Below are 26,716 nucleotides of genomic sequence, written 5' to 3'. Positions count from 1 at the left end.
TTAAAATATTCTAAAAGCATTAAAGGGACATCCGGTATTACATTCATGGAACACCCGGTATTTGTATTCTCATTTTTTTTCATGCATCGTATATTTTTTCATTCTCTCTTATAAATCCAACGGTTAAGTTAAATGTAATTCTTTGTTATAAATTTTTTTAAAAACAGGACATTGATATAAGTAAACTAGTTCAATTTAAGTATGGTGAAATTTCAAGTATCAAATTACATATATATAATCATAAATAACTACAGCATGCAGCAAAAAAAAAAAGCAAAAAAAAACTCATGTAAACATACAAAATTTAAAGAGCAGTTTGCCTTACAAAAATATTTTTGAAAAAAAAAAATCATGTTGATTGTTTAATAGCGAATTACTTGGGAGGAAAAAATTAGAAAAATTTTCCTTCCATGCCCAGCTGGCAAAAAAATTGTTTATAAAAACATTGATAAACAAGTTTAAGAAAGTGTTTGCGATTGGATAAAGAAGATATCATAAAGAATTCGAGACAAGACGACTAAAGGACTAGACATCTTCAAGTAAATTAAAAGAAGAAGAAACAAATATCCCTTATTTATAAGTGCCGAAACTTGTATTTATGACTAATCTATTCATACTCCGGGGATTTAACTTGTCAATCACAAAAAGCAAACAAAAAACAAAAAAACTTTCTGTCATTTTGACGTTGACACCCTATCCAGAAAAATTGGGCTACCACCCTCTCCAAGAATATTTTTGATCAGCAAGTGGTCGCTTTCTCCAACTTCATCCTCCTCATCTTCTATCATCCTTGATCAAGGTTGGAGAAAGACTGGAGGTCAATACACAGCCGGAGGGGATGAGATGTGACCCCGTCGGGGCCAACGACCGTGTTGATTCGCTTGTGAGATTTCAAGACATCTATTGGTGAAGATGCGGGGAGGGGATTCCTCGGCAACCTGCTTTAGGCAATCTATAAAGCAAGGTCAGGTCATACTTCCGGATTGCCAAGACATTGGGATTGCATGACTCGTGGCCCACACACCTTCAGATCGGTTCAGAGAAGCAAGTACCCTTGAGTTTTTAGGTGAGTAAGACATGCTACTCTATTAAAAAAGGGGTACTTTTGATATTTTGGCAATCGTGTCAAACATTTTTTGGGCAAACATCCTAGGAAATTCTGTTTGCCGAAAATACCACTTTCTTTAAGTAACTCCAGCAAATAGCATCAGCCAATAAAGTAAGTGTAAATTTTATTTTTAACGTGTAAATATGGCATGACTTATTTTTTTTATATCAAGTAAATAATATGATATTATTCTAGCTTGATGCTATTATTAAAGTTACATTCTACTTTTTTTAAATTTTTTGCTCCATATTTATTGCAATGTTTTGAAAATATATTCTTGATGTTCCCTCTTGTTATCATAAATTGCATTAGCTGACATATTAAATAAGAAAAAAGAAAATTACTGCGTTTATTTATAATTCCTCATAGTAAAAAATACAATTGTGTATCATATTCCTGTTAAGGTACCTGTTAATTACGAAACATAAAATTATTTCACGATTTATTTGAGTTGTTAAATTGTTATCATTCATTAAGCTAACCTTTTTTAACTAAGTCCTGCTAAATACTGGAGTATGCATGGCATTTTTTGGGCGTAAAATTAAAGCAACCGTTACATAATTTTTTTAAAAAAGAATTTCATTATCAAACTGCAAAATAAAGTTAACTGTGAAGTAAATTTAAGACTCGATATACTTTTTGAAAACGCGTAATTATTAAGCTTTTCTTTAACTACTGTACCATTATGTCTGTAAAAGTATTTATAAAGCGTTTTTGTTTTCTTAGAATAAATTAAAATATGATTATTAAAGGATAATTTTGATTAACTTAGACTAAAGCAATAAATTAGAAGAGTTTGATATATGTAACTATATATTTTTAATTATAACTAAGTGTATGAATCTGAAAAAGAAGGATAATTGAAAAGAACAAAACAATTAATGTGGATTCTCTACCATATTAATATCTGTCACACGTCTGGCTTCATGCCCGCTTGAGCAGTAAAACTCACGTTTTATGATTTCAAACCGGAATGTCCATTAGTGGATTCAATGCCAGAGGCCATTATTACGGTTCGTCGGTTACCTATCTTCCGGGAATTCACAACCTTGAAATGTTATATTGTTTAAATTTACGATTTTATATTTCATGAGACATTTTAATACGGAATTAATGAATAAAATATTCCTTAATAGCGGTGATCTTATAAAATCTTAGAGCTGAATTCAAGTTTTTTTTCCGTTAATGTTACTTTGTTATTTGTTGTATCTATTTCGAAACAAAATAAGCCGCTTAAATTAACTTTTCTCGAAACAGTACCCAAATATTACACAGATTTTTTTTAAAGATTGATGCTTATTTTTTAAAATCATTACTATTAGTAACCTGATTGACAGGTTTATAAATATCTTAAATTCCAATCTTAGTTGCTACAAACATCATTTTTTTAATTTATCATTATTTGATTTGGAGATTTTTCTCGATATCTAATTTTAAATAATTTATTAGAAATTTAATAATTGAAATTTTAATTAAAAATTCAAAATAGTTTGAAATTGATAAAAATTGCGTATACTTAAAATTTTTTTTAAAAAAATGATGGAATTTATGCTTTGAAAATTATTCTACACACTTTAAAGCAAGTAGTTTATATTCTGTTTAAGTAGAATGAATTGGAAATAAAAAGAAATGAAAATCCAAAAATATATTAAAAATAAAAATAAAAAATTTAAGCTTAAGATTTTAAACCTACTGCACATTTTTTTTCTGTAGTTCGGAATTCTTGAAATGTAAGCAATAAATCACAAAAAATTTCTTGGGGCCAACATAATCCTAAAAACAATTTCTGTATGTAACATAAATAATTTGTGAATATAATTTGACTTGTAAATTTACTCAATTTGAAGTGTGAAAATAATCTCAGCGGGCTCAGTAATCTTTTCAAATATGCCATGGCCTACAGATTATCTAATCGTTGAAAAAAATCTTTCACTGAAAAAATTAATAATATTTATTTTTCTTAACAAAATTTTTTAGAGTGACGCAATGAACAATAAAATAATTAAAAAGAATTCAATAAAATGTTATTTAGAAAGCCAAATGATAATAATTTTTTCTTTTAACTCCTGATAAAAACTTTTTTATTGTCTGTTAAATTGTTTTTTTAACAACAAAAATAGAAAACGTGAACATTTTTCTCAATAATCTTGATCAAAATCAAAATATTTATTATCTTCTTATCTTATGGCAAATAAATTTTTAAAAAAACTTTTAAAAAGCCTTATGAATAGTTTAAGAGAAACATTTTTATTTAAAGTACGCTTTCACGATTCCCATCCTAGTTGGACCGATCCATCTAGTAATCTTGATCAGAGGAAAACAGTGATAGCAGTAATTTTGGAAAATGTAATTTTCATGTTATTGAAAGGAAAAGTTAAGGACGAAAATAACCAAAATCTGTTACTTATACTATCATTATATTATTTTTGTCATTTTAAAGTGTATATGTATGTATATAATTTTTCTTATCTGGAATCCGAAAGTTTTAAATCTGTTTAACACATTCGCTTAGTTTCTGGATTTCTGTGAACTCTAATAAAAAAATATTACAAAATATTAAATAAAGAATATTTACATCAGTTCTATGTAAAAATGTAATAAAATATATTTCGATAAACCTCATTCTACACATAGTATAATTTCCATTTTATAAATTGTTCTCCCCTTTTGAGTAACATATGATACTCAAAAGTTTATTTTTTATTAGTTAAAAATTTGTAACAAATAATATATTTAACAAAGAATAGTTCAATAGTTTCTATTACTCACAGCTATCTTACCGTTTAAGTTAAATTGCACACAAAACAACGTATAAATGAAAACAAAAGAAAATAATTTGATAAATGTTTTTAATACTTATGGCACCGGCAAAAAAATATGGAACAGTTCAGCATGGATTCCAAAAAGGAAATTCGGAAAACAAGAAGATATTAATAAGTGAATGAGTTAAAAATTTGAAGACCTAATAATAGGCAATAACAAATAGAAACAGAATTTTATAATTAGTATAATTGGAATTTATTAAATTTTTATCATGGAAAAACCAAAATTTTAAAATCGTAGTCATGGAGAAAAAGTGTAAATAATTTTATTGATAATTTCTTGAAATTTTTTTAATTAAAGATTTTGATTTTTTCCATAATAGGATGTGGAGGCAACTTGCTGCTGGGGCGTTAATTTTTCTTGGAGTAACTTTGTTCTTGGATGGTGCATTTGCTCAAAATAGACCAGCTAACTTAGGTAAGAATAATTTCTTTTAAATGTAAATGTATTTTATTGCTGAATTGATTTGAGTCGAGATTTGCGCAGTAAACTTATCGAATTTCAAGTACGTATTTATAGATAGATTATAATTTTAAAATAGGAAAGTTAGAAAGATATTAGAGAATTCTAATGAAGAAGTTGTTAGTTTAAATTTATGAAAAAAATAAACTTTTTTTTTTCATCTTTTTGGATTTTAAATTAGAAATATTTTTAAAAATTGTCTAAGTTACGTTTATTCAATGAAAAAATTCGAGCTTTGATAAAATTTGATTTGTACCAAAAGCATTTAAGCTTTTCTAAAATAAATGGTGATGGAAGTTTATCAATAAAATAAAACTTACCCTGGCTGCAAAAATATTTCTTCATCTTTGAACCACTGTCTTAGTTTATACTTAGTTACGTCTTTAGTTTATTATTAAGTACGCTTATTGTACAGTTTTTTTTTATTCTTTAATCCGCTTATTCCATAAAATATCTCTTGAGTCATAATTGAAACTTTCTTAAAATATTGTTCCAAACAGATTTTCAATGTGTTGCCATTCGGAAACGTAGCAGTGCAATTATTTATCAATTTTAAAATAATCGTTTGCATTTAAATTAATTGTGCTACATTTCTCTACTAAATTTTTACTGTCGGCATTTTTTTTCAACCCATCATTTTTCAGAAACTTTTTTTTCTTCAAGATAAAACATATATTGTTTAAATTTTTTCTCAGCACATTTCAATAAGTAACTAATCTTGATTAATTAAATAATTCACCTTTTTTTAAAAAAAAAATTAGACTTTGCATTTCAAATACATTCTTGGTTAAAATAATATAAATACTTTATGAAGTAAATAAAAATCCTAGTTTCGTTTTTACACGATAGGAGAGACTATTCATATTTTTTTCTCTGTAAGTTTAAATCGATGTAAAATACGGTTTGAATATTTCTAATATTTCTTTTACTTTACATGCTTTTAAATTAAATGAAAATCTCTATTATCGAAATAAGCCAGCCTGAAAGAGCTTATTTCTTTTTTGTTTTTTACCGCGTCTATAATAATTATCGTCTGGCGCTTGGGCTACTAACATATACTCAAGGCTTATAATATAACATTTTCAGCTTTCGTTTGTAAAAATTAAATTTGCTTATATACAATAAGATTTTTTTTTAAGAAAAAAAGAATTTCCTTAATTCTTTTTTCAGTTTTGTACTAAAATTTTGTATTTAACCTGTGAACTTAAAAATATTAACTTATAGAAGAAATTAGAATTTAATTGCTTGTTGTCCAAAGTTTATTATCAAATTTATGCATAATAATTTATGTATTATACATACACAAATTTTATTTTGCTGCATTTTTAATTCCGTATTTATTACAGACATCACTCATTTCTTTTTACAGGTGACCTTATTACTATAATTCGATATCAAAATTCTCCATGCAAAGGAATATCTGGTGATGAAGGAATATGTTTAAGTGATGCCAACGATTGTGATCGAAGAAAAGGAACTAATATTGGAACATGTGCTCGTGGTTTGAGTACTTGCTGTCTGTGTAAGTGACAAATCGACATAATACTTAATCAATATCCATTCTAAAAGAGGCAAGTCTTAGCCATCATCAAAGACGTCGCCAAAAGCGATAAATTCCCTGAATGGAATAATACCCTGCAGTAATAATTTTTCATTCTATTCAGAGTTCGATCGGCTTTATTCAGAGCTTAGAAGAGAAAAATTCGAGACTTCTACCGCAAAAACAATTTCCGGAAGGATAATAGCTCATTGTGTAATGGCTCGTGCTTTTGTGAGAACATAATAGAGAAGCTGAAATAGCCTGGAAATTATTATCGTTCTTATATTAATCGAGACATTCATCCCAAATTTAGTGCTTTTTTATTTCCTTAGCCAATAAATCTCATGGGAAATTATGAAATTAAAATAGGGTTTTTTTTTAAATATTTTTAAGATGCTTCAAAATAATTTTCTTTTTGCCTAGTTTAAAAATTTAATAATTAAAAAAACTCATGCATCAGGAATAACTGGAAAATTAATTTTGATGAGAAGCTAACGCATTAAGGGATATTTAATTGGATTTAAAATAAAAAAATAACTTAACACTGAAAAATTGTTTAGAGAACACAATTCTCTCTTTAATACCGTAGAATTTAAATACCTGGCAGAATAGATTAATTCTGCATGCTTTAAGAAGATCATAAACCAGATAAACCTCTATAAACTAGAATCTAAGTGTTTTCAAAATGTAACCAAACGTGTTCTTCCTCTAAAGCCGAGGTGTGGGAAAGGTGTCGTTCTCTCCCATAATTTTAGAGGTTTAAGAAAAACTACTCTTGTTTCATAGTTGTGAGATTATTTGAGCATTTCCTAATGAATTTTTTCCCCTTAAAATATCTTGATTTATTAACGCAGTTAGTTAATCCTGAATGACTCCAACATACTCTAGTGTGACAATTTCACTTTTTAAATTTACCGTGCAAATTTCATTTAATTGTATATCTGTAATTGTGTCTTCTCAAGTTATTACTTTGTAATTTTAAAATATAACCAGAGTAAACTGTAAGGGGTCAAGTGAGTTCATCTAACATATAAAATTTGGTTCTGATATTCCTTGCGTTGGCTTCGGACAGTAGTCTAAATAACATATATAATTATGTATATAATTATTTTTATATGATTATTTTTTCTGGCTGTGTGTATAATTATTCTAAATTTTTCATACTCTCTGTACATAATTATTCTAAATTTTTTCAGACTCTCTGCATATAATTATTTTTCGATGGTCAATAGTATTCTTTAAATCATGTTATTACGAAAGGAAAATAGTTTCTAAAAATTTTTCATGTCCAACAAAGTATGATAATTCAAATAAAAAATACAGAAATGCTATATTTATTTTAAAAAAGGTTTTGTTAAATAATCTAAAAGATTTTCAGATCTTTTGTTGCTACACGGCGAAAAAAATTCTGGTAAAATTTCCGTACCATATGGTAAATTTTACCAGAATTTTTTTAACAACGGAAATACCAACGGTCGGTAAAATAAACCAACATAATCCCGGTAGTAAAATCAAAGTATACGGTATTTAAACTATTCATTTTGTATCTTTCCGTTCATCTGGTAATCGAAAATTCAGGTTTTCCATCTTATAGTTACCACAAATTTAATAAAAAATAGTAAATTAAAAAATAAATACAGCCGAATGGATTGTTTAAATGCCATGCTCTAAGGTATCATGATAAAATAACCACATTTAGCAAATTTTATCACGCATTATAAAACCATAATTTAATAAAAAATTTAAAAAATTTAAAAATTTGAATAAATAACTTCGATTAAAATTGCCAATCTTTTTCATGTTCCCATCGAGCCAGAAACACTGTAAATTTTTTCCATATTCTGGTAGTTCAGACCATAAATTTTTTATGTATCTTTTTACCGTAATACTAAACATTGTTTTTGTATTTTGAGTAAAACATCAACTGAGCATTTTAATCAACTTTTAACTATAAATTTATTGCTTATAGTAAAAATTTAACTTATAAATGCAAGATAATTTTTAAATTTAAAAATTTGAATGCGTAATTATTTAATATAGTAATTTTCAAAAATTAAAAAAAAATTAACAGTGATATCAAATAAATTTATTGCCATAAAATAAATTTATTTTACAAACTTATCGAGAGAAAGTTTAAATTTTAAAAAAAAGTATCTAAAGAGTGTATTTTAAATGTATCTCAATTTCACTCATTTCACTGGAAATGTAAAAAAAAAAATTTGTTTTTATTCTTACAGCTAAATTTACATGTGGTGATATTACAAGTCAAAATGAAACGGTGTTTGTAAACAGAAATTACCCAAATCAAGAAAATGGTACAGACACATGCCAAGTGACTATCGAAAAGCCTGATAACGTTTGCCAATTGAGATTGGATTTCCACGAATTTTTCTTGTCCGAACCTGATGATATGGGTTTGTGCACGACAGATTCCTTCATGGTGCGTACCACAGTGGGAGAAAGATTGCCAATTCTGTGCGGAGAAAATAAAGGACAGCACTGTAAGTTTATTGCTTGTTACAGTTAATTTTAAATTTCGTAAAATGATTGATAAAATTATTAAAAATTCAAATTATGCTCTAAATTGGGGACATTCCTCTCGAGGGGAAGGTAAGTGATAATTTGTGATTTAAGTCATATTTAATTGGATACCTGTAAACGACATCACGCGTGTCTGTCAACCTGATTGACTTCTGAATCGACAAATGCCATGATTTGCGTATGATGACGTCATTTGTAGGTATTCAATTGCAATAGACTACTAAGTGGTGAGATGATATAATACCTTCACATTAAAACGTTTCTTGCTATTGTTGATTAAGCCACGATGACACAATGGTTATGACTCTGATCTGGCATTATGAAGAAATGGGGTACTATCCACCATAGTGGCTTAAAGCCACCCAGCTTTCGATTAAAGAGTTGCAACTAGTTTCAGAAGTAAAGGTCGCCGGCGAGCAATGCTGAGACCATATTGCCACCATTACGTCGCAGATCTCAAAATTGTGGCACTCCAACCTCCATGATCCCTTGGTCTACAAATAGCTATTGCAGAGTCGCGATGGCTCAGGGGACAGAGCTTTCGCCTTCCAATGAGGTGAACCGGGGTTCGATCCCGGAGATGGCCGGTCTATGCGAATTCCGCATCTGGCTTGCACCGGCCACAGTGCTGACGTGAAATATCCTCAGTGGTTGACGGATCATGGGTTAGAGTCCCCTTGACGTCAGGCTAACTGTGGGAGGTTCTCGTGATCTTCCTCTCCATGTAACGTAAATGCGGGTTAGTTCCATCAAAAAGTCCTCCACGAAGGCAAAATTCTCCTAATACTTGATCCAGGAGTTCCCTTGTCTTCTGGATTGGTTTTAAAATTACAAGGCTATGGAGTTTAACATTAGTCGCAAACCCAAAAATTGGGTCGGCTGTTCAACGACGGTTATAAAATAAAATAAAATAGCTATTGCAGGACTGTTTTTGCTTTTTACTACTACTATTAATATCATTGTTAAACATCTAACTGATTGTATTATCGAAGCAAATGTTTTAATTATAAAATTGGAAAGCAATTCTAAAAAATCGTTTTCACTTATTCTTTTACTCACTTTAAAGAGCTACTGTTTTTTTTCTTAAAAAAAAAATTTCAAAATGGATGTTTAAAGGTTTTTAAGGTATTAATTTTATTTAAGACAATAATGCGAATTTCAACTATTGAATGTAATATATTTTTCAAATAAAGAATTACTTTCGCTTTTATATCTAAGAAAAATCCTTAAATTTTATAATTTATACCTTGAAATGTTTCCTTTTCATTTAGAACTTAAGTAACAATTACGATTTACGGTTTTTATTTTTCTTGCGGCATGTATTAAATGTTGAAAAAAAATTCTGTAAATTTTATATCTTATTACTGAATGTAAATTGTTTTGAATTCATAATTTCAACTAATATTTTTGCTAAAAAATTAATAAAAATTATTATTTTCAGTGTATGTTGACATGGGGCGTGGCTCAGGAAATCCAGTTGTGTTGAGTGTTGTAAGTAATGGTGACAAAATGTCTCGAAGATGGAAAATCAAGATTTCAATGATAGAATGCGGAAGTCTGAATATGGGTAAATTATATTCCTAAATATAACTGAAATTTTTCAATGGCTAATTAATAAAATAGGTATATCTCTGAACAAACATATATTTGTTACTTTTAGAAAGTAATAGTTCTATCTTACGCATGCTTTTTTTAAAAATTATAATCATTTTTAGTGTGTTTTTAGCGAATTACATTTTTGATCGTTCAGAGTAAAATCGTCATATTCAAAAACAGAATTAAGGCAAGTGATCAGTGTGCAAAACAAAACAAAAAAAAAGTTGAACACTTGCGTAACTTTTGATAAAATAATCATATTTACACGTACTGCTACGCAATTTCAATGATTCAAAAGCTAAACCTAGAAAGGTTAACCAATTACTGCAAACGATATTTTTAGTTCAGAAATCAGAACACAAATGCATGTTTTCTCTGAATGAAAAGACATTTTATCATTCGAATTTTTTACTTTCAAAATATGAATGAAGTCGCAATTTGGAAATAAGGTTCTAAGTTTTTCAAGACAGGAAAACATTTTACCCACGTAATTAACATTTTACCCATGTAAAAACATAAAAATATATATTTATTTATTAATTTTTTTTATTGTGCCACTGTTCAGATGATTCAAGCACTAAATTTAGAAAAGCTAACCAATTACTGCAGACGATAACTTGAGTTACGAAAGCAGAACACAAATGTGTGTTTTTTCTAAACGAAAACGCATTTCAGCTTTCAATTTTTTTACTTTCGAAATATGAGTGAAGCCAATTCTGGAAATATGGTTCTGTTTTCTTTTTTTAAGTCAGGAAAACATTTTTCATACAAATGTAAAACGCATGCGTTGAAAGATTAATCACATGCAAAATATAAATAAATATATTTCCTTCGTATTTTTTTTTATTTCAATAATAAATGACTGAAAAGTGTTACATCATTTGGTATACAAATTTTTGCAAGTTCTTAAACTTCATGTTTCTTTAATGACGAAATTCAAATTTTTTTTAAAAATCAGGCAGCAGTTTTAAGAACAGCTCATGAAAAAAGCCATATGTTTGAATTTTTATTAACGAAGAATAGGGTGATCAATTTGCATTCTGAAACAATCAAAACTGTATTTGATAAAAATAATTTTTGCCGTTTGCCAATGTAATAACGATAATTCAAAACGTAACTATTTTTTTTCTGCAATCTATCACGTTATTTTGACCTATTTTCCAATTTCAGCTCCAGCAGGTTGCCTTCAATACTTTAGGAACCCGAGCGATGTTGTAAGGAGCTTTAATTATGGAGCTAGAGCAGAAGGTCAAGTGCGCTATCTGAGCAATTTGCGCTACACCTCCTGTGTCAGAGTGGAAGAAAATTTCTGTTCCATTAAATGGGAAACCGAAACTATAGGGTCCTTCTCTTGGGGTGCTCCCCACGACGGTGGAGCAAGTGGCTCAATCTGTAATGAAGACGATTTTGTTGGCATTGATCAAGGCTCAGAGGATGGAATGGGACCCGGAGAAGATCGTTTCTGTGGCACAAAATTACACGACAGAGATTTACTCATCTGTAAGTATTTTTCCAATATAAATAGAGAGACGCTAGACTTAGTAATGATTAATTATCGACAATTTTTTTCTCCATTAGATACATTTATCAAAAATTACTAAAATTTTAAATTTTTGAACTTATTTTAACTTTATAATTTTATACCGAATAATACATGGATTTTTCCTTTCGTTTGTGTTTGGATCTTTTTAGAAAATGTTAGAAATTAGTTGGACATTTAATGTTGCGTGAAGTGGTTACTCTTTTTAATAATTTTGGAGAGAAGGCAGAAAAATGTGAACAAAATTTTAGTCCATAAGAGACATGTTTTTAATTATTGTATGCAAGTTCAAAATGATGTGATCCATTTGAACTCTAAATTTTTATTTTAAAATTTTTTCTTTATAAAAAATGAATAAAAAAAGACGCATTTTTAATTAAGCGACGTAACACAATGCATTACATTATTTGATTAAAAACTTCAGTTTGCTGCAAAAATATACAAATAAGAATTAACAGTCAGCATGCTTCTAACTTTCAAAAGCAAACGCCAGTTTTCAGGACTTGCCAAACGTGAATGAGAAGAAATAAAAGCGATTTAAAATATTAAACGACAAGTTGCCAACGAAAAATGAAGGTTAGAAAGAAAACTAGAAAAACCACAGTTTCTGAGAGGGGCAAATCAGGCATTAAATTGGCAAAAGTAAGTTTGCTTTAAGCATCATGAACGAAATTACATTTAAAATGCAGTAATATTTAAAAAGATTTGGAAATGCAATTTTATTTTCAGCTCAATGAAATCTCTGTTTACGGTGAGGACCAGTGAATTAAGATTTCATTGCCGAGAAATTGTCAGATGCTTTAAATTGTGAATGGGTAATATTATTTTGAGGCTATCGCACATCGCCTGCTAGTTTAAAATGTAACTGATTCATAGGACGCCTTTTTTTAAGCCGGTTATCCAAACCAGAGAGCTACGCGCAATCAAATTGTTCAGCAAATTGTATTCTGATTTCAATAAGTACATTAAAACCTATTTCATCACCAAATTTTTGTTTGTAGTTCTATTTTAGTTTTAAGTACGTAATTGTTTCTTCTTTAGCCCGCAGTAAGCCATTCATGCTACGAGTGAAAAGCAACAGTGATGCTTCTACGAATGCCAACAATTCACAATATGGATTCTCACTACGATATACTCAGCTGCCTTGTATGATTTGAATCTAGAAATATTATTCTACGAACTCAGGTAAGGTTGAACAAGACGTTTTGCGTAACTTAACTTTTTTTTAGCGTATTCAACTCCAATGTTAATTAATTAAACACGGATAGATTAATGCGATGTCCTCTTTTATGACTGCATGCAGAGGTGATAGATTTAAAAGATTGTGTAACTTTCATTCTAAAAGTGAAGATTTTGAAAAATTTTTTCGGGTGGTTTTTAAAGAAATCAGAAATAAAAAAATGACAACTAAATTTTGCGATAATATTATTACATAATGTATAAAACTTATTTTTCTTATTTCTCAGATAGTGTTAACATCATAGCATCGCTTTTAATACTGATTGAATCATTTAGTTAATATTTTAAACCTTTACATCTCATATTATTGACTATAATATAATAACAACTTAAGACACAGAGCTGTAATTATCAAAGGGCTGGGGTTCTATTCTTGTTGGTGAAGCGACAAAGCTGACCATCGAATGGCCTGCCGTTGTTCACGAAATAGTGTATCCTTAACCTCCGTGACCGTCGAACCCACAACGCCTGTTGTTATAAGGTGGGCTTTATTCAGCTACTTAAATGTAGTTAAAGAGTATGGTTTTTATGATCCATGTGCTTTTAATGCATATCTAAGATATGCATTAAATATAACACAAAGACATCGCAAATTCCAATTCAAGCTTTATTCATACCAGTAATAAAATATTTTGTTCAAAAAATATCATAATTATGTAATAAACAATTTTCAGCAAATAACTATTAAGTGTTGCTTTGAAAAAAATTCCAAAAACAGGAACTTTTAAATTCCTCTTGAAATGTAAGGTAGCAATTTAAAATTAAGAACAGGCTTCATCACAATTCACAAGAGTTTCTCTAAATTTACGTATAACACTAGTAAATAATTAATCATATCAATTAACAAAAGAAAAGTATAAATAATTCTCAAATGATTTCCGGATAAAATTACGGTAAAAATACCGGCACTCAGGGGGCAGCTATTTTTCACCGTAAAATCCATTCTTATCTGAACATGTTACGGAATGAAAAATCTGATATGCCGTAATTTTTACAGTAATAATTACCATAAAATCACTGAATCACTCCAACTAAATAAATACTACAGTAAAAATTATGGTATGATATTTTATCGGACTTTACGGATGATACGTCCTAAATGCCAGGATTTGATTTAAAAATTTGATCAGGAATTTTTTACAATTTGCGGGCTAAATGTCCAAATACAAATTCAGCTTCTGTTGATTCAACACACGCCGGTAATGCAGCTAGAGCCGCTACAATGATACCGCTTTGTGATGATGATAACGAAGACAAAAAATATTCTCTAAAGGAGATTTTGCATAACTATTTCCTGTAGCTCAAACGCTAACACTATTTGGTCTACACTGTGCATACTCAAAACTATTCTTTCAAATCTCAGAACCGGTATGGTTGGAAAATAAGGTTAGCGTTACGGTTTACGCGAATGAAACTCAATTCTCGCCACACCAAAAAGAACTTAAAATGTTGTTGAATACCCAAGATGTTTATTTCACTGCAAGTTTGAGCAATTTAAGCATGTCTGTCTCTAATCCAGCATTTACAGTGGGATTGTTTATGACTTTAGTTTTGACATGAAAACTTAGTTCAATTCATTAATTATCAGCTGAATATCCGCTGTTGAATACCCAAGCTGTTTATTTCACTGCAAGTTTGAGCAATTTAAGCATGTCTGTCTCTAATCCAGTATTTTCAGTGGGATAGTTTATGACTTTAGTTTTGATATGAAAGCTTAGTTCGATTCATTAATTATCAGCTGAATATCCGTTCTCTGTAAGGGGTAAACATTGGTAAATAATCAATGAATCTCTGTTGAATACCCCTAGGCAATCAAGTGCAAAAAGTAGGGGCATTGTATTTAAGTAAAATTCGATATAGACACTGAGAAAAAACATGGTCATTCTAGCAGAATATATGCTAGATAAAATTTACGGTGTTTCTAATTATGAGGGAATATCAAAAAGTTAAGTAATTTTTACAGAAGCGCTTTAGGAATGATGTTTGTATAATTTACACTAAAATGTGAGTTTATACTGCGTGAAAGAGTTTGGTAATTGTGGTAAAATTTGGTCATTTAATCATGATATCTTAGAATATGACATAAAAAAACAATTGATTGGTTAAATTTATTTTTCAGTTTTGTATTTTGTGTTAAATGTGTGGTTAAAAAACTACAACTTTGAAAACCAGAATTTTTGGTAAACCATTACCATATGACCCGAAAAATTACCAAATGAATTGTTTGAGAACCGTATATTTTAATTTTATTAACATGGTGAGAGGTTTTATTAACATTTCTGGTGAGAGGTTTCTTACCAGAAATGTTATAACCATGCAATACGGTAATTTCCTCAGATGCAATAACTTTCTTCTCCTTGTAACAAACGAATCAAGATAAGATAATCGAAAGATATTACCTTCGTTTTAAATGCACTGAAGCTTTACTGTAAGCAAATAAAGCAAAAATGTGTTGTTCTCATTTAAAAACTTCCCCTTCAACCTTGAATTAAAATAACTAGTCTGAAAACAAGTTTATATGTATAGATACCTCAAAGTTACCAAAGGGTGACTAGTAAGTATCATATAAACGCTATATGAATCAGTTATACATACCCAGAAATAAAATTAAAAAAATTTGAAATTAAAAACAAAATAAAAATGTTAAAATACTAAAAGTTATTCCTTGTGCTGAGACAATGTGTTTCAAATTCGTTTATTTAAAAGATTGCTATAATAATAAACTATTTAATTTTTACCATTTATCAAATTTGTTTTTACCAAGAAATACGACTATATAATCGTGAAAATACAATGAATAATTCAGAATTCTGTGAATATAGATTTTTTTAAAATATATTTTTATCTTTCAGNTTCCGGATAAAATTACGGTAAAAATACCGGCACTCAGGGGGCAGCTATTTTTCACCGTAAAATCCATTCTTATCTGAACATGTTACGGAATGAAAAATCTGATATGCCGTAATTTTTACAGTAATAATTACCATAAAATCACTGAATCACTCCAACTAAATAAATACTACAGTAAAAATTATGGTATGATATTTTATCGGACTTTACGGATGATACGTCCTAAATGCCAGGATTTGATTTAAAAATTTGATCAGGAATTTTTTACAATTTGCGGGCTAAATGTCCAGATACAAATTCAGCTTCTGTTGATTCAACACACGCCGGTAATGCAGCTGGAGCCGCTGCAATGATACCGATTTGTGATGATGATAACGAAGACCAAAAATATTCTCTAAAGGAGATTTTACATAACCATTTCCTGTAGCTCAAACGCTAACACTATTTGGTCAACACTGTGCATACTCAAAACTATTCCTACAAATCTCAGAACCGGTATGGCTGGAAAATAAGGTTAGCGTTACGGTTTACGCGAATGAAACTCAATGCGAAATCTTTCTATTATTCTACACTGAGGAAGAAAAAAAATTTCACCACACTAAAAAGAACTTAGAATGTTGTTGAATACCCAAGATGTTTATTTCACTGCAAGTTTGAGCAATTTAAGCATGTCTGTCTCTAATCCAGTATTTTCAGCGGGATAGTTCATGACTTTAGATTTAATATGAAAGCTTAGTTCGATTCACTAATTATCAACTGAATATCCTTTGTTGAATACCCAAGCTGTTTATTTCACTGCAAGTTTGAGCAATTTAAACATGTGTGACTCTAATCCAGTATTTTCAATGGGATAGTTTATGACTTTAGTTTTGATATGAAAGCTTAGTTCGATTCATTAATTATCAGCTGAATATCCGCTGTTGAATACCCAAGATGTTTATTTCACTGCAAGTTTGAGCAATTTAAGCATGTCTGGCTCTAATCCAGTATTTTCAGCGGGATAGTTTATGACTTTAGATTTGATAAGAAAGCTTAGTTTGATTCATTAATTATCAGCTGAATATCCGTTGTTGAATACCCAAGCTGTTTATTTCACTGCAAGTTTGAGCAATTTAAGCATGTCTGTCTCTAATCCAGTATTTTCAGTGGAATAGTTTATGACTTTAGTTTTGATATGAAAGCTTAGTTCGATTCATTAATTATCAACTCAATATCCATTGTTGAATACCCAAGCTGTTTATTTCACTGCAAGTTTGAGCAATTTAAGCAGGACTGGCTATAATCCAGTATTTTCAGTGGGATTGTTAATGACTTTAGTTTTGACATGAAAGCTTAGTTTCGATTCATTAATTATCAGCTGAATATCCGTTCTCTGTAAAGGGTAAAAATTGGTAAATAATCAATGAATCTCTGTTGAATACCCCTAGGCAATCAAGTGCAGAAAGTAGGGACATTGTATTTAAGTAAAGTTCGATAGACACTGAGAAAAAACATGGTCATTCAAGCAGAAGATATGGTAAAATTTACCGTATTTCTAATTATAAGGGAATATCGAAAAGTCAAGCAATTTTTACAGAAGCGCTTTAGGAATGATGTTTGTACAATTTACACTAAAATGTGAGTTTATACTGCGGGAAAGAGTTTGGTAATTGAGGTAAAATTTGGTCATTTTATCATGATATCTTAGAATATGACATAAAAAAAACAATTAATTGGTTAAATTTATTTTTTAGTTTGTATTTTTTATTAAATGTGTGGTTAAAAAAACTGCAACTTTGAAAACCAGAATTTTTGGTAAGCCATTACCATATGAACGGAAAAATTACCAAATGAATTGTTTAAAAATCGTATATTTTAATTTTATTAACATTGCTTATGAGGGGTTTCTTACCAGAAATGCTATAACCATGCAATACGGTAATTTTCTCAGATACGATAACTTTCTTCTCCTTGTAACAAATGAATCAAGATAAGATAATCGAAAGATATTAACTTTCGTTTTGAATGCACTGAAGCTTTACTATAAGCAAATAAAGCAAAAATTTATTATTCTCATTTAAAAAATTCCTCTGCAACCTTGAATTAAAATAACTAGTCTAAAAACAAGTTTATATGTATAGATACCTCAAAGCTACCAAAGGGTGACTGGTAAATACCATATAAACGCTATAGGAATCGGTTATACATACTCAGAGATAAACTTAAAAAAAATTTGAAATTAAAAGCAAAATAAAAATTTTAAAATGCAAAAAATTATTCCTTGTGCTGAGACAATGTGTTTCAAATTCGTTTATTAAAAGGATTGCTATAATAATAAACTATTTAATTTTTACCATTTATCAAATTTGTTTTTACCAAGAAATACGACTATATAATCGTGAAAATACAATGAATAATTCAGAATTCTGTGAATATAGATTTTTTTAAAATATATTTTTATCTTTCATTCTTTGTTGATAGAGTGAGTTAAATTTAGAAATTGAAAAGAAAAACTAAATTGTTGAATATAAGTTTATTCTCTTTATTTTCTATTTTTTTCAGGTCTTCTAAATTATTTTTACCACCAACTGGAGCTGGATTTCTCCAAAAAAAAGGCCATCAAGCAAAACAAAATCAATCGATGAACTATTTATGAATCATTTTATTTAAATTATTCATCTAATTTAATCATCTGTATTTATTCTCAAACTGTGATGGAAAAAAACCCTCTTATTAGTTTATTTTCGGTGTTGCATATGCAAATGCCTTTTAGAAAACAAACAATTTTCTTCATTTAATAAATTGCAAAACATTCTACGCTGCTAATAGAGAAATATTTAAACATTTTACGAAACTAATGAATCTTTATAAACTAAGCACACATTTCATTAATCATTAAAAATGGTTAAGAAAACAAGTAATTTTTTTAAGTTGTAATGAAAATTTAAGCTTCAATTGTTTGTTTTCTAACAGTAATTATTTATTAATCATGTCACAGTTTGGGATTCATGTGTAAAATATTGTATTGAACTGCATTAAATATTTTTTTTTGTTTCATTCCCATTCTTCATTGATTTTTTATGATTTTATAAGTGCCCATATAATTTATTGAAGGGAGTTTATTTGAAAGAATATCGTTCATTAATTAGAAAAATGATGAAAAAAATCATTGAAGAAAAACCACCAAATGTTCAGTTTAAACGAAATGTGTTTTGTGTTATTTTGTTGCATTTAAAACTTACATGTTTCTTGTGTTTTATTCATTCATCATTAAAAGCGATTCATTTTCTCTGTACGTGTGTTGGGTTCATTTATTTCATTTTTTTTTTAGTATTTAATTTGAAAAAGAGTACTTGCCAAAGTCTACTTTGATGTTTAGATGGATATAAAATACAATGTATGCACTGTAAAAAAGTCTGGAAGAAATTACTGCATAAAGTACCGGCATTTTGGGTACATAGTATGTAAAACGGATATTTTTAATAGCTATTAGATTGTTTTTTTATGATTAAAAAATATCAGAACACATTTTTGATAGTAATTAGAGCGTTAGAAAAATATTTAATAAGGTCACCGGTGTTCATCTGCGTCGAAAGATTAACTGATAAATAATAACTGATAATACATCAATAATAACTAATAATATCAATTAATAATTGATATTAATGAAATGATAAATTATTAATGTAAAAGTAATTCACGTGCATGACTTAATAAGGAATCCATGATCTTATTTCTTAAAACAAAAGCAGAAAGAAATTACTGCATAAAATGCCAGCATTTTGGGTGTATCGTCCGTAAAACAGATATTTTTAGTAGCTACTAGATAGTTTTTAATAATTAAAAAAATATCAAAACTCATTTTTGATTGTAATTAGAGAGTTGGAAAAATATAAAACAGGGTCACCGGTGTTCATCTGCGTCGAAAGATTAACTGATAAATAATAACTGATAATATATCAATAATAACTAACAATATCAGTTGATAATTGATATTAATGAAATGATAAATTATAAATGTAAAAGCAATTCACGTGCATGACTTAATCAGGAATCCATGATCTTATATCTTAAAACGAAAGCAGAAAAAATTAGCGATGATTGAGCCCTTATTTAATATTTATTGATTAACTATTACTTCAGTTCAGTAAGTCCGAAACCATATCAAGTATTAAAAATATACAATTTTAGCAAAAAAATTTCATTTTAATTATAGATAACCATCAATTGCACCTAAAGCAAACACTTCAATTATATTGATATATTGCACCAAGTAAAAAGCATTAGGCACGCAAAAACTAATACTTAATCATACATATCAAACACTTCAACTATCTATTGTGTAAATAATAAATTATTCTTTTTTTCCCTAGAAATTGAACAAGACTATTACAAAATATTACTTAGTTTCACTATCATATCGCTCTTAAAATAAAGCAATTTAGTGATAAAAGATAAAATTAGAAACAATAAAACCACATTTTGATTTCTAAGGATGACTTATACTTTAGGTAACGTATAAGGGGTGTGTATGTATTTTAGGTAGTCAACCTTTAATGAATCATTTTTTAAATATTTTGCGAAAGGTAAAAGTCATTCAATAAAAATAATCAGTATTAATGATATCAGTCTATTGTTTTTTTTTATTTATTTAAGCAGGAAATTTTACATTTTTGAAATTTTTATGCTTGATATCAATTTCAGAAAGTGAGCAATGAGATTTTAAAACACTAGTTAATAAAAACTGTAATAATAATTATAATCAATTTAAAAAGTGTGTTTTATAAGAGGTGTTAGAAGATCCAAATAGAAAAGCGTGTTGACTAACTTTTTTCACTTGTAAAAAACTACCTCATAAAAAAGAAAAATAGCATACTTGTAGTGAAATTGAATAAATTTCTTGTATTGTTATATTTTAATCATTTTTAATACAGCTGTTAGATTTTACATCTAAAGTATTTATTCAGTTAAAAAATTATAAGAAATAGCTGTATTGAGTCTTTAACAAACTATGGCATAAAAGCAGGCCTGGCGTATAATGTATAGGGCAAAAAAGCTTAAACGGTTTCTTTTGACTAACGAAATAAAACAAAAGGCCATTTTTAATCACAGTTAATTTTGTTTTTATAAGGCATAGGGGAGAGTGGGGTCAATTGTAACAGGGCACGATGGTAACAGAGCAAAAATTTCGAGTGTCGGGTTCTAGAGTTGGTTCCTAGGTGGCGCACAAGGTGTATTTATCAACATGTACACCCCTGCTGGCAACAATTTTTATGTACTTTTGAAAGAGTTACATCACAAAAGATATTTTCACGCTACTTAAGTACTTTTTTTGGTATTGGAATATTATATTGTAACAAAGTAATTTTGTTTAAACAACTAAAAATTATTAACCGAATATGTAAGTGGACACCTTAATTAACATTTCAATAAAAAAAAATTTAGTTTTGCTAATTAACTAGCATTGTTTTTAACAAATGAAGCTGAAATGGCGTCTTGGGGACAATTGTAACAATAAGTAAAGGGACGNATGTTGTTATTAAAGTATTTAATCAATTTCATCAATGTCTGGTTATTGCGCAATAAATGAAGATGAGTATATAAAGCTATTTTTTCATTAAGCTTTATATACTCAATGAATAATTGCTAAAAATATCGCTAACTGTATCATTTGCTTATAAAATTTGGTTGTTTTTATATATTTACTATTATGAAATTAGTAATTCTAATTATTTTAATTAATAAATGCGATTTCCGATATATTGATAACACATTATTAGCTTTAATTATATATATTGTAAGCTATTTATCAATTTTTTTTTCTAAAGCATTTACTCTTTATAAAAATCACGATAACAATCTTAGTTTTAGTTTTCTAAAATTAAAATTAACTAATTGGGAAAATATATGTTCATCTGACATAAAAGATAAAAGAAATATTTTCGATTCAAGCAGCTACAAATTTCAAACAACTCATTTGAGCTTGAAAATATACATTTGCTTTTAGGCTGCCATTTACACGTGAGTTTACTTTTCTTAGGGAAATTACTTATTTAGTGCGTCGTCTGTCATTGTTCATATTCATAAAAATCTTTAACAAATCTTTTTATGTTACTAAATTCTCTTGTTTAGTTAATTACTTAAAACGAAACGTGTTCTCACTCACTTTTATTATTCATATCATGCATTTTAGTTCTAAATTTAGAATAAAGAATGTTAGAGTTAACATTTCAAGTTTTTCCCTTTACCAATCGTGATAACCGAAATATATATATATATATATATATATATCATATCAGGGTAACAAACCCCGATATTTGGTTATTGTTTTTAATTTACATTTGTAGAAATAATAAGTCGATAGATTTTAACAGGCTTTATTTACTGGAGTATGATGTAAGCAGAAATCTCACCCACTCTCCAGCCGGAGGGGGAAAGACACAAATTCCCGTCAAAACGACGGAGTTCAGATGGTAAACATGAAACACCAAAAGACACGCGAAAAGCATCGCTCTTAGGTTTTATACGATACTTTCAACGGGTAAACAGGGCAGTCATATTGTATTAATTGTATTCTTACGCCTCATCAAAATTATTTATTACTCATAGAAAATCGTTTAATCTTTCCTTATATGGAAGTGAAAGATCTTAAAATAACTCCTCTTTTGAAACATAAATCTAATTCTAATTCATTGGCATGTTTTCGGCCTTGAAGTCCCAAAATAGAATATCTGCATTTTATGAACACGAAAAAGTTTTAATGCTTTTATTAATACAAAAGTATTTTTATAACTTTTGTATTACATCCCCTCCCCCAAAAAAATTGTTTTGGTAAGCCGAAAAAAATAATAATAACATTTAGAATACTATGAATTTATAAAGTTTATGTTGGTACGACTGTCCTCTTTCTTACAATAAACAACATTTTTCCATTTATGTGAAAAATATAATTTACAGTAACAACAATAAAAAACATAATAATGCAATCTATATGTTTAGGCAACTAAACAGAAAGAAAAAATGGAACATGTTTTATCCTTTCGCAAAACTTTCCTTATGAAGACACAAAAAATATAAAAAGAATCAATTGCACTTTTAACAAGATATAACGTATCATGAATTATAAAAAAAAATACACATTAGTACACAATGAAAAATAAATTTTCTTGGAGTGCTCGAGGAAGAAAAAAAAATTTGAAGTATTAGATCTTCATTTTCAATAGTTTTTGTGATTCAAGTTTTTTCAGTCCCTTGAAAATCACAATAAATAAAGTTATTCCTCCTACAAACACAATTTAAGCAAACTTTTCACTTAGATAAGAAAATCTATAAAAATTTTCTAAAAATGCAAATATTAAAAAACATGAAAATACAAGTGATATGAGATATAAAAATACAAATTGACACTTTTTTTTTTCCAAAAAAAATTTCAATCTGAAATTTGTATTCAGAATTTGTCCATTTTGAAAATAAAATGTAAAAAAATTTGACACGATGGTCTTTAATCTGAAGTTTAAGACTTCAGTGTTATTAGGGGGAAATTTTTGCTGGATTAGGGGCTGTATTCCCCAAAAGGAGGAAAACAGTCCCTAGTCTCAACAATGATGTGCTGGAAGATCCTAGTTTCAACAGATGCTTAAGTATTATTTTTTTTTTTCCACAGAGAAAAACTACCATCGCCCCATATCCTTTTAGATTGGGTAAACCTTGAACATGAAGAAGAAAATTTGAAAGGACGGATCTTCCAGAAAAAAAGGGGACCACATGTTCATTGAACCATGTGTAATGTTGTCATATTCGGTGTTTTTAATTTATTTTAACAATGAAAAATCATTAAATTTAATATAAAATATAGTCTTCTCCATTTAAATAATTACATGTTTTTTATTCGTGACATAATTTCAGTTTGTCAGGTGGGTGGTACCTTCGCAATTTTGATACATGAACTATTTCTGAATTTTCTTTATTATGAATATTCTTTTTATTTATTTTATAATTAACATCAGAAATTTTTTCAAGAATTATATATGGACCGGAAAAAGTTGGGGTAAGTTTCCTAGTATGGGGGTATTTAAAATCTTCATACATTACAGTATCATTTGGGGAAAATCCAATATGAGTGAATCATGCATCATAATAACTTTTATTTGTTTCATGATATTGTTTAGTTCTTTCAACTGCAATTTTTCTTGCTTCTTCTATTGGTTCTATTGGTGGAAAAATTTCTTCAGATAAAGGATGATTAAATGGGAGAGTGCCAAGCATTAAAAAAGCTGGGGAAAATTTAGTTACCGAATGTGGAGTTAAATTATATTCTTCAGTTACGTCTTTTAATAATTTAGGCCAAGGAACTTTTTTAGAAGAATCATTAATTTTGCATTTTAATCGTGTTACAATGGTTTGTCCTAAACGTTCAACTTTTCCATTAGTTTCGGGTGTATGAGCTGTAGTTAACAATTGTTTGATTTTGCTATGTTTAAGACATTTTTGTAAATGGGAAGAAGTAAACGCGGCATTTCTATCACTCAAAATACTTTTAGGGGTTTGAATTTGAAAAATTTGGTGCAAAAAATTAACATAGGTTTCCGTTGTTATTGATTTCGAGGCAAAAGACCACATGTATCGAGTGTGATGATCAATTACTAAAGTTAAATATTTTTTGGTAGAATTGTAATAATTAAAACCACCTACACTATCGATTGCAATTATTTCAAAAGGTTTGTCAACTGGGGGCATTTCCTGAAGTAACCCAAATCTTTTCTGTCTACGTTTTTTATTAATTTGACAAGGATGACAATGTTTGTTAAAATTTGTAATGCCCAAAGTAATATTTTCCCAATAGTAAACAGGAGTAAGTAAATTAATAGTTTTTTGAATTCCGAGATGGCCAAATTTTTTATGAGTAATTTCAAGTAATTTATGCCTTAAAGAAAATGGAACAACAATTTCGGTAAAACCCTTTTTACGTAAACACAAAACATTATCTATTTCAATAAAATTTCCAGTTAAATTATCATTTTGTTGGGCTTCGCGAATTTCATCTAATTGCAAAAGATGTGAAAATGGCTTACATTATTTAAATCAACATTACTATTGTGTTCAATATTGTCAGGAATATCTCGGGATAATATGTCAGCTTCAAAGTTTAAGGTGCCTTTTGTGTATTTTATATCATTATCATACATACTTAATAGTAAATTGTAATCCTACGCCTCATTAAAATTATTTATTACTCATAGAAAGTTGTTTAATCTTTCCTTATATGGAAGTGAAAGATCTTAAAATAACTCCTCTTTTGAAGCATAAATCTAATTATAATTCATTGGCATGTTTTCAGCCTATAAGTCCCAAAATAGAATATCTGCATTTCATGAACACGAAAAAGTTTTAATGCTTTCATTAATACTAAAGTATTTTTATAACTTTTGTATTACATATATATATATATATATATATATATGAAAGGGAAGCAGTCATGGTGAGTGATGTTAGGCCACGCAGATAGCAGTTGGAAGGCAAAACATATTTTATTAACTTCACATAGTATATTTAAGACATTTTCTAGCAAAGGCGGAGCTCAAAATCGCACTCAAAAACTGTGTGCTTAAGTTTTTATCTTAGGGAAAGTAGCAAAGGAATTTCCCTCTATTTTGTTATATTTGAGGGGAAAAGGGAAGTGATAAGGATTACTATTGGTTTATGAAAGAAATCTAGCNACAAAAAACGCACTTGCTGCTTAAGTTTTGCACACGTGTGTATATATATATATATAGATATAGATATAGATACATATATATATATTTAAACTTGATTGTTGCATAAAATATTTCTTCTGTCGATACAGAAATATGCACTTCCGTATTTTTCTAGAATTAACTTGAAGTTTCATTTTTATCATGCGTAATTATTTCGCCCATTTACTATTATTCTTATTACTTATAGACTGCATCCGAATTCGATTGTGTAAAAATAAAAATTAATTATAAACTTTAGATGTTAGTTCTCTAATTTTATGCGATTTAGGAAATTATGTGTATTATTACCATTCGAGAAAGTTCAGTATATTTAATACAAAAGAAAAATATAATATTTTTATGTCTCATGATTGAAAAATAGGAAGAGAAAAATAAACAAAAAATCATGCAAAATATAGTTTGCCTTTTTTTCCTGTTAGAATGAATTAATTTACATTTTAATAAGGTTAGCATTGAATTTTTTTGCGATGAAAGAAATCGTCTTCCTGAAAAAGAAATTTCCTCTTATGAATTAGATTTTAGTGCTGACATCTAGCATTAAATATTGTAAATAGAAAACTTTATAGAATTTTTTTTCTTCTTTCTGTCCCTATTACCGAAACCATTCATGCAAGATTAGTTCATTTTCATGCAATGAATCAAAATAATATTTTTATGTTTGTCAAAAAAGAAGAAAAAGAAGTAAATCATTAGGAATGAATTATGCCTTTTGGTCCAAGTACAATTTGATAATATTATCAAAAATGTGCCATGAAAATTGTGCTGCTTTTAAAAAGTTTTGAGAATTTAGTTTTAGTGCTGACATCTATGAATAAATATTGTAAATGCTAAAGATCTTCAATATTTCTCACATCTTTATTTTATTTCTGATTTGCTAATTATTTTTGGATTTAACATGCTATTTATTGATAGGAAAAAATCAGTGCTTCTACTTGCAATTTTGCAGTCCTATCTTTAGATTACCTATGAAATAACTTATTAGAAATTTATTAGTTTGTTTATTACTTGAAATCCAACTGTAATCTTGTGAAATATTGATCTCTTTTTGATCTTTTTACGTACTAAAAATCAAATTTAAGCGTTCAAAGACCTAACTTTAAATATGCTAATTAATTAGTTCAAACATTATTTCAAGCTTCGGAATTTAATATAAAAATTAACTTCTTCTGATTAAACTAATTATTCTTTTTGTAAATTTGTGGGTCACTTTATGTCAATATCCCTTTTGTGAGTTTTGCCATCACTCTGGAATCAAAAAAATTGCGAATCAAAAAAATAAAAAA

General features: G+C 28.5%; 1 protein-coding gene across 2 annotated transcripts; it reads left to right on the top strand.

Moving 5' to 3' along the window:
- The first annotated feature begins 507 nt into the window (after positions 1–507).
- On the top strand, positions 508–18,969 carry LOC107449346 (uncharacterized). 2 transcript variants are annotated; one of them, XM_016064847.4, is made up of 8 exons: positions 508–1,066; positions 4,254–4,348; positions 5,763–5,915; positions 8,171–8,434; positions 9,916–10,041; positions 11,241–11,570; positions 12,652–12,795; positions 18,241–18,969. In XM_016064847.4, the coding sequence occupies exons 2-7, from the start codon at positions 4,255–4,257 to the stop codon at positions 12,765–12,767; spliced, it is 1,083 nt and encodes a 360-aa protein (XP_015920333.1). In that variant the 5' UTR covers positions 508–1,066; position 4,254; the 3' UTR covers positions 12,768–12,795; positions 18,241–18,969. The 2 variants fall into 2 exon arrangements, with proteins under 2 accessions (XP_015920333.1, XP_015920332.1); XM_016064846.4 differs by having other exon boundaries at positions 818–1,219.
- The last annotated feature ends 7,747 nt before the right edge of the window (positions 18,970–26,716 follow it).

The sequence above is a fragment of the Parasteatoda tepidariorum genome, chromosome 5 (genome assembly GCF_043381705.1).
Source record: "Parasteatoda tepidariorum isolate YZ-2023 chromosome 5, CAS_Ptep_4.0, whole genome shotgun sequence".
In the NCBI taxonomy this organism is placed as follows: Eukaryota; Metazoa; Arthropoda; class Arachnida; order Araneae; family Theridiidae; genus Parasteatoda; species Parasteatoda tepidariorum.
This window is presented reverse-complemented; position numbering and strand designations above follow the sequence as displayed.